Source organism: Carcharhinus amblyrhynchos, chromosome 20, assembly GCF_965287045.1.
Source record: "Carcharhinus amblyrhynchos chromosome 20, sCarAmb.v2.hapA, whole genome shotgun sequence".
In the NCBI taxonomy this organism is placed as follows: Eukaryota; Metazoa; Chordata; class Chondrichthyes; order Carcharhiniformes; family Carcharhinidae; genus Carcharhinus; species Carcharhinus amblyrhynchos.
The window spans coordinates 2404850-2414978 of NC_137343.1; the positions used below are offsets into that span (position 1 = coordinate 2404850).

Below are 10129 nucleotides of genomic sequence, written 5' to 3' on the forward strand. Positions count from 1 at the left end.
TTTACTACATTGGCATGAAAGATTATGAATTGCGTTTCTATTATGAATACATTCTCCCCTTGTTTGCATAGTTTCTTCTGGGTGCTCCAGTTTCTTCCCACAGTCTGAAACACGTGCAGGTTAGGTTGCCTCTAAATTGCTAAATTACTTCTTAGTGTCCCAGAAGATTTGTACATTTGGGGGATTATTGGGGTAAATGGATGGGGTGAGGCCTTGGTAACATGCTCTAGTGGACAGTCAGTGCAGACTAGATGGGCTGAATGGCCTTCTTCTGCACTGTAGGAATTCTATGATTCTATGGACTCGTTGGATTTTCACAATATTGATTTGTGCCCATCATTGATATACATCTTCAATACAGGAATTCCTTATGTTTTCACTGTGGCAACATAAGCAAAGTCTCATCGTGGATTAAAAATTTACTCACTATTTCAGATCCTGCAAGAACTGTCCAACTTGAAGAAAAGCTGCACCATCCTTGTCGTAGCACATCGTCTAAGCACCATTAAAAAGGCACAGAAAATAATTGTCATCAGTGCAGGTGTGATAATGGAACAGGGGACTCATGAAGAATTAATGCAGAGAAAAGGTGCCTATTTCAGATTGATGCAAACGCAAATACCTGTTTCAGAGCCTGACATTAACAGTTAATTATAAATCCTTGAATTTAAATGAAGTTCATAACATTGGAAAAAATGGGAAGATTGAGAATAAGTGAATTGAAATAAGTAAAACATTTGAAGTATGTGAGGGAATATGTAGGATGTGAGGAAAAATTTCCTATAAATATTTCGGAAAGACTTTCTATGTTAACTATATTTATGATGTGTAATTTTCTGGCAAATGAAATCTTCTCTAAATCTCTGAGCTCTAAATATTTAAATGTAAAGAAAGAAGAGTTTGCTTCACCAAATGAAAATAAGTTCAGAATGAAACTGTGACTTTGTGAAAGAGGGTGCAGAACTAAAACACTTGTACAATTCTGCTTGTTTTTTCTTGTAAAATGTGTGTATTCTTCTACATAAGAACATAAGAACTAGGAGCAGGAGTAGGCCATCCAGCCCCTCGAACCTGCTCCGCCATTCAGTAAGATCATGGCTGATCTTTTTGTGGACTCAGCTCCACTTACCCGCCTGCTCACCATAACCCTTAATTCCTTTACTGTTCAAAAATTTATCTATCCTTGCCTTAAAAGCATTCAATGAAGTAGCCTCAATAGCTTCACTGCACAGGGAATTCTACAGATTCACAACCCTTTGTGTGAAGAGATTCCTCCTCAACTCAGTCCTAAATCTGCTCTCCTTTATTTTAAGGCCATGCACCTCAGTTCTTTTTCACCCGCCAGTGGAAACAACTTCCTTGCTTCTATCTTATCTATTCCCTTCCTTATTTTATATGTTTCTATAAGATCTCCTCTCATTCTTCTGAATTCAAATGAGTATAGCCCCAGTCTACTCGGTCTCTCCTCAAAGCCAACCCTCTCAACTCCAGAATTAACCTAGTGAATCTCCTCTGCACCCCCTCCAGTGCCAATCTATCCTTTCTCAAGTAAGGAGAGCAAAACTGCACACAGTACTCCAGGTGTGGCCTCACCAGCACCTTATACAGCTGCAACATAACCTCGCTGTTGTTAAACTACATCCCCCTATCAATGAAGGACAAAATTCCATTTGCCTTTTTAATTATCTGGCGCACCTGCAAGCCAACTCCTTGTGATTCTTGCACAAGGATACCCAGATCCCTCTGCACAACAGCATGCTGCAATATTTTACTATTTAAATAGTCCATTTTGCTGTTATTCCTACCAAAATGGATAAGCTCACATTTACCAACATTGTACTTCATCTGCCAGACCCTCACCCACTCACTTAGACTATCTATATTCCTTTGCAGACTTTCAGCATCCTCTGTACACTTTGCTCTGCCACTCACCTTAATGACATCTGCAAATTTTGACACACTACACTCAGTCCCCAGCTTCAAATCATCTAAGTAAATTGTAAACAGTTGCAATCCCAAAACTGATCCCTGAGGCACATCACTAGTCACTGATCACCAACTAGAAAAACACCCATTTATCCCCACTCTTTCCTTCCTGTTGGTTAACCAATCCTCTATCTATGCTAATACATTATCCATAACACCATGCACCTTTACCTTATGCAGCAGTCTTTGGTTGTTGCAGCACTTTGTCAAATGCCTTCTGGGAATCCAGATATACCATATCCACAGGTTTCCCATTGTCCACTGCACATTAATGTTCTCAAAGAATTCCATCAAATTAGTCAAACATGACCTCACCTTCATGAATCCATGCCACGCCTTACCAATGGGACAACTTATATCTAGATGTCTTGCTATTTCTTCCTTGATGATAGCTTCAAGCATTTTCCCTACTACGGAAGTTAAGCTCACCGGCTTATAGTTACCTGCCTTTTGTCTAACTCCTTTTTTAAACAATGGCGATTTTAGTCTCAATATAGTACTCACATTGCTTTGCAAATACAAATTAAACTAATTGTGGAAATTTACCAATGTCAAGGTGTTTTATTTTGAATGATGTGGCATTATTAAATTCTTCAGTTGATACGAAGAAAAGAGGAAGCTTAACACATGCAATGATGAACTTTCATGGTGATCTGGAGGCGGGACTGGAGAGATGCCAACAGTTTCCTGCTTGCGGCTGGCATGCCAGTATGCCACCGTGGTCTAACCTCCAAGTTATTTGAGAGAAACTGCATCTTTGGCACATGGGGATTGACAGCTGACTGCCTGTCAGCAGCAAGTAGCCAATTAAATTGTCCGTTCAGGGCACTGATCAGAAACCAACTACAACATTCCAAATGGCAGGCAGAACCCCCACTGAGGCCGAGGTCCTGCCAATAAATAGCAGATGCCTCCTGCTGGTAATCCAAGGGGCCAGTGATGCCCCATTTAATTTAACTCATCATTGCAGCTGCAATCAACAGGGCCACAGTTAAGGTCCCCCCCTCCACAATGATTGTATCACAGTTGTATCCACTTTTTATCTTTCAAAGTTTTAAATTTTCAGAGGGCACTTTCGTCTTGAGATGCCATTTCATTATCAACCCTGCCTACCTCTGATGATACTTCTGATGGTTTGGTTGCCAAACTCTCAGTGCTGAAGGGGCTCCTTTTGGCCCACCGGTTTCGGGAACCCATCCACCATCCTTAATCTCCCCAGGGAACCAAAGGACTTGTGAAAATGAAGAACTGAAAGAAATTAGCATTATTACAAAAGTGATATTTGAAAAAGGAATTAAATTGAAGGCTGATAAATGCTGTAGACCTCATGGGTTGTATCCCAAAGTGGATGCGTTAGTGATTACCTTTCAAACTCCTATTAATTTCCGAAAGGTTCCTGCTGACAGGAAAGTAGCAAAGATAATCTCAGTTAGGAAGAAGGAGTCAGAAAATTGAGAAATACAAACATTATAGTTTGACATCAGAAGTAGATAAAAAATGTCAGAATTTATTATAAAGAATATGATAACTAGATACTCGGAAAATAATGATATGACAGGGCAGAGTGAACATGGACTTAGGAAAGGAAATCATGTTTTACAAATCTGAAGAAGTTTTTGAGGATGCTACTTGTAGTGCAGATAAAGGGGAACCAGTGGTAATGGTGTATTTAGATTTCCAGAAGGTTTTTGATAAGGTCCCACATAGAAAGTTCACAAACATCTTTAGAGCACATGAGATTCTCAATCCATATCAGTATATTACCCCAATTAACAGACTGAAAGCAGACAGTAGGAATAAATGGGTCATACTCACGATGGCAGGTTGTTATTGGTGGGATATTGCAAGGATCAGTGCTGGATCTATAGCTGTTCACAATCTATACAAATGATTTGAATGTGAGTACCAAATATAATATTCTCAAATTTGCTGATGACACAAAACTAGGTCAGAATGGAAATTGTGAGGAGAATACCAGGGGTCTTAAAGGGGATTTTGACAGAATAAGTGGATGGGCAAGAACAAGACAAATATTTCAGATATCCAGCACATGCAGTAATTTGCTTTCATTAAGGAAACATTAAGGAAACAGACTGCATTCTCTAGAGTTTTTAAGAATAAGAAGTGATCTCATTGAAAGTGACAAAATTCTTACAAGACATGACAGTATAGGAATAGGTAGGGTGGCTGGTGGCTCTAGAATCATGGCTTGGGTCTCAGAATAAGGGGTAAGTCACTTAAGTAAAATGAGAAGGTGTTATTCACTTAGTGAAATAAAATATATATAAAAAAGAAATATAAAATGTGAATAATATAATTAAGTCATTAATTCAAACACATCAAGGATGGCAGCAGACAGGAGATGTGTCAAGGCATGTGGGAGATCCTGGATGTCAATGCGATGCAGGGTAAACATGACTGCAGGAAGTGTTTGTGGCTCGAGGATGACACCCAGGTCACGTTGCACTTCCCTTTTCCCTTGAGATGAAGGCTAAGCTGCAGACACTGAGAGACATCAGGGAGGGGATAAGTTCTCTAGATACTTTGTACCTGGTGGCAGTCACACCACTTAGGGTAGAAACACAGAAAATAGATGCCATTTGGCCCACACCACCATTCAATATGATCATGGTTCATCATGCATTTTCAGTATCCTGCTCCCACTTTCTCTCCATATCCCTTGAGCCCTTTAGCCACAAGGGCTATGTCCAGCTCCCATTTGAATTTATCTAACAACCTGGCTCCAACCGTTTCCGTGGTAGAAAATTCCACAGGTTCACAACTCAGTGAACAAGTTCTTCCTCATCTCACTCCTGAATAGCTTATCCCTTATTCTTAGACTGTGGCCCTCTGGACTTCCCCAATATCGGGAACATTCTTCCTGCATCTAGCCTGTCTAGTCCCATCAGGATTTTATATGTTTCTAAAAGAGCCGCTCTCATTCTTCTAAATTGCAATGAGTACAAGCCCAGTCAATTCAATATTCTTTCATGTGTAGGTCCTGACATTGCAGGAATCAGTCTGGACTCCTTCAATAACAAGAATGTCCTTCCTCAGATTAGGAGACCAAAATTGCACACAATACTCAAGGTGTGGCCTCACCACTGCATCCTTACTCCTATACTCAAGTCCTCTTGCTATGAAGGCCAGCATTTCTGGTGAGCAAATTAACTTTTGTCACTGCCTGCCAACTTTCAGCGACTGTTCCACTATGACACCCAGGTCACATTGCACTTCCCTTTTCCTAAACTGCCACCATTAAGATAATAATTTTCCTTCCTGTTTTTGCCACCAAAGTGAATAACTTAATGTTCATCCACATTATAATACATTTGCCAAATATTTGCCCATTCAGCCAACCTGTCCAAGTCACCCTGCAGCCTCTTAGCATCCTCCTTACAGCACACCCAGCTTAGTGCCATCTGCAAATTTGGAAATATTGCATTTAATTCCTTCATCCATTTCACTAATGTATATTGTGAATAGCTAGGGTCCCAGCACTGGACCCTGCGGTACCCCACTAGTCATTGCCTGTCACTCTGAGAAGGACATGTTTATTCCCTCTCTACTTCCTGTCTGCCAACCAGTCCTCTATCCATATCAATACATTACCTCTAATACCACAAGCTTTAATTTGGCTCACTAATCTCATGTCAGACCTTGTCAAAAGCCTTTTGAATGTTTAGATACACAACCATCCACTGGTTCACCCTTGTTCAATCTACTGGTCACATCCTCAAAAAATTTCAGAAGATTTCCCTTTAGTCAATCCATGCTGACTTAGTCAGAGTCATAGTCATAGAGGTTTACAGCATGGAAACAGGCCCTTTGGCCCAACTTGTCCATGCTGCCCTTTTTTTTGAAACCTCTAAGCCAATCCCAATTGTTGGCATTTGGCTCATATCGTTCTTTACCCATCTTACCCATGTAACTATCTAAATGCTTTTTAAAAGACAAAACTGTACCTGCCTCTACCACTACCACTGGCAGCTTGTTCCAGACACTCACCTTCTGTGTGAAAAAAAATTGCCCCTCTGGACTCTTTTGTATTTCTCCCTCTCACCTTAAACCTATGCCCTTTAGTTTTAGATGCCCCTACTTTTAAGAACATAAGAAATAGGAGCAGGAGTAGGCCATCTAGCCCTTCGAGCCTGCCCCGCCATTCAATGAGATCATGGCTGATCTGAAGTGGCTCAGTTCCGCTTTCCCGCTTTCTCCCCATAACCCTTAATCCCCTTGCCTACCAAAAACCTATCTACCCGCGTCTTAAATATATTTAGCAAGGTAGCCTCCACCACTTCAACAGGCAGAGAATTCCAGAGATTCACCACCCTTTGAGTGAAGAAGTTCCTCCTCAACTCTGTTCTAAACTGCCCCCCTCTTATCTTGAGGCTGTGCCCTCTAGTCCTCCTGTCCTTTCTGAGCGGGAAGAACCTCTCCACCTCTACCCTATCCATCCCCTTCATCATCTTATACGTCTCAATAAGATCCCCCCTCATCCTTCTAAACTCTTACTAGTACAAGCCCAGTCTATTCAGCCTCTCTTCATAGCTCAACCCCCTCAACTCCGGTATCAGCCTAGTGGACCTCCTCTGCACTCCCTCCAAGGCCAAAATATCCTTGCGCAAGTGCGGCGACCAAACCTGCACACAGTACTCCAGATGTGGCCTCACCAGTACCCTGTACAGTTGCAGCAAGACCTCCCTACTTTTATATTCAATCCCCCTCGCGATGAAGGCCAGCATCCCATTTGCCTTCCTGACCACCTGCTGCACCTGTAGGCTGGGTTTTTGCGACTCATGCACAAGGACCCCCAGGTCCCTCTGCACCGTAGCATGCTGCAACTTTTCGCCCTGTAAGTAGTAGTCCTTCCTACTATTATTCCTACCAAAGTGGATAACCTCACACTTGCCAACATTGTATTCCATCTGCCAGGTCCTCGCCCACTCGTTCAGCCTATCTAGATCCCTCTGCAGACTTTCTACACCCTCTGCACAATTTGCTGTTCCACTTATCTTTGTGTCATCAGCAAATTTCGACACCTTACACTTGGCTCCCTCCTCCAGATCATCTATATGAATGGTAAACAGCTGAGGCCCCAGCACCAATCCCTGCGGCACTCCACTAGTCACCAACCGCCAATCCGAATAGCACCCATTGACACCCACTCTCTGCCTCCTATTTGACAGCCAATCCCCTATCCACGCTAACACCTTACCCCCAACTCCATGCCCCCTAACCTTCTGTAACAACCTTTTGTGCGGCACCTTATCAAACACCTTCTGAAAATCGAGAAACAGGGAATCTAAAACTTGGACCGATCCTGTCACTGCATTCCAAGTGCTCAGTTATTAATTACATCCTTAATAATTGACTCCAACATTTTCCCCATCATTGATATCAGTCTATAATTCCCCGTTCGCTCTCCCTCCTTTTTTAAAATGTGGGATTACATTTGCTATTAATCCACTGGAATGCTTTCAGAGTACATGGAATGCTGGAAAATGATCACCAATACACCCATTATTTCTCGGGCCACTTTCTTGAGTACTCTGGGATGCAGAGCATCAGGCCCTGGGTACTTAATGGGTTTTAATCCCAGCAATTTCCCCAATACAATTTCCTGACTAACAAGGATGTCCTTCAGTTTCTCTTTTATGCTACTAGATCCTCTGTCCCTTAGTATTTCTGGAAGATTATTTCTGTCCTCCTTAGTGAAGACAGATCCAAAATATTTGTTCAGCTGGTCTGTTATCTCTTTGTTGCCTATTATGAATTCACCTGATTCTAACTGTAACGGACCTACATTTGTCTTCACCAGTCTTTTTCTCTTCACATGTCTGTAGAAGCTTTTGCAGTCAGTTTTTGTTTCCTGCAAGCTTACTCTGGTATTCTATTTTCCCTTTCCAAATTAAATCCTTTGTCCTGGATTTTAAATTTCTCCCAATTCTCAGATTTGCTGCTTTTTCAAGCCAATTTATATGCTTCTTCATTGGCTTCATCACTATCCCTGATTTCCCTCCTTAGCAACAGATAAACTACCTTCCCTGTTTTAGTCTTATGTCAGACAGCGATGTACAGTTGTTAAGTTCATCCATGTGTTCTTTAAATGTCTGCCATTGCCTATCCACTGTCAACCCCTCAAGTAAAGGTCCTCTGATTTGGTCAGTTGTAAGGGACAGGAGAATGTGACTATGGGTAAGGTAGGTAAGGGGAACCAAAGGGCAGGAACGTCAACCTTTGCAATTGTCCAATGGGTTTGAGGTTTTCTCAGCTTGTTTGGAGAGAGTGAGGCTATAAGGTGGATGAGCAAATTGACCATGATAGTTTGGTATAGAAAATTATTCAAATAGGGATAGTTAGAAGGTATGTAATGGTAGAACTAGGGATGAGGAAGAAATGCTGGCCAGCCAGTGATGTCCATGTCCCACAAATGAGTAAAACAAAAGTGGGCAGTACGGTCGGAAGAATTGACACTGCCCTCTAAAGCAAACAGCAAGACTCCTGATGGTTGTGTTGCCTTCTCAGTTTGGGACGTCTGATCGGAGCTGAAGACCAATGTGCAGCTAGAGAGGGAGGTTCCAATTATCATAGTTCATATAGGTACCAAAGACATAGATAGGACTAGGAAAGAGGTTCTACATTGACAGTATAAGGAGCTAACATTAAATCTGAATTATTACCTGACCCATGTACACATTGACATAGAGTACATAAAATTCCGGTTTGTGGGATGCTTGTGAAAAGTGGGAGCTGTCCTGTCAGGAATGGTCTGCACCTGAATCATGCTGGTACCAGTGTTTTTGTGAACTGCATAACTAGAGAAGTAGGGAGAGTTTTAAACTAAATAGTTGGGGCTAGGATTCAAATGTGAGCAGATGTGGTATATCATGAAGTAGAGACAAGGGAAGATAGAAAAGACTGTGACCAGACGGGGCATGGAATACAAATCTAAACATAAAGTACAGAGAAGGCTAGATGTTACAAAAATAATAAAGTGACAAAGCTTAAAGCTCTGTATCTGAATGCACATAACATTTGAAACAAAACAGATGAACTGAACAAATAAAGATTAACAAGTGTGATCTAATAGCCATTACAAAGACAGGGCTGTAGGATGCTCTCGACTGAGACAGAAATATTGAAGGTGGTCTGAGTTTTAGGAAGGATTGGAAGTTAGGAAAGGTGGCGATGTGGCTATGTAAACCATTTCTTCTCACAAAAATACGGTCCGGAGAAAATAAATAAGATTTAAAGAAACCCTTTTGTCACCTTGAGTACTCTCCAGACTAACTGCTTGCTTTGAATTCCCACGTGCTTTTTCCCGCCCTCAGACAGCTCCCACTGAGCATGCGCACAGCCGACAGGACCGCACTACCTCACCGCCTCCCTACTGAATCCTTCCACTCTCCCCGGTGTTAAATAAATAGCTCTATACAAATCTATGTTTTTAAAAAATCAAACTATTTATACAACACATCCGTACGATGGAAATTGTTTAGTGGATCTAACAATTGTTGGAAGGAAAGGTTAATTAGAAGGAAAGGTTTCGGTTGTGAAGTAGGAGTGGCGGAGGGATAGGAAGGGGAGTGTGGCGGGAGCGCGTGCTGAAGGCGGTGGCGGTTAGAAGCCGCGCGGGGCGGCTCCGGGTGGGGAAGGTCTGCTGCTGTCGGAGCTCAAAGACCAGGTCGGCAATTGTCCACTGTACTTTCCTGGGCGGTTGCAACGTAATTTATCTCTTTTTTTAGACGAAGACGTCTGAGTGGAATGGGTTGTTTGCTTTCTTTACCCCAACCCCCAGCTAGAAAAAACTGGCCCTTTCTCTACCTTCCATTCGCAAAACTGGCCCTTTCTTTACTACCCCCCCCGCAAAAAAAACTGGCCCTTTCTTTACCTCCCCCACCCACAAAACTGGCCCTTCCTCTACACATGACAAAATTAGCCACTCGAGCAAAAACAAGCTTCCCCCCCCTTCCACCAAAATCACACTGGTTCTACCCTCCCCTTAAAACCACTGGCCCTTTTCTCCCCTTTCCCCCCCCCCAAAAAAAAACATTTCTGGCTCTTCCTTCTCCAGTAAAAAGTCTGACAGCACCAGGTTTAAGTGTTGTCAGACTTTTTACTGTGTTTACCCCAGTCCAAC

General features: G+C 42.2%; 1 protein-coding gene across 1 annotated transcript in view; it reads left to right on the forward strand.

Moving 5' to 3' along the window:
- abcb9 (ATP-binding cassette, sub-family B (MDR/TAP), member 9) overlaps positions 1–651 on the forward strand; it is a 51634-nt gene extending 50983 nt beyond the window's left edge. Inside the window, exon 11 of the mRNA XM_080208638.1 lies at positions 436–651. Within this exon, the coding sequence (XP_080064764.1) occupies positions 436–651 (216 nt within the window). The remainder of the gene's footprint in view (positions 1–435) is intronic.
- The last annotated feature ends 9478 nt before the right edge of the window (positions 652–10129 follow it).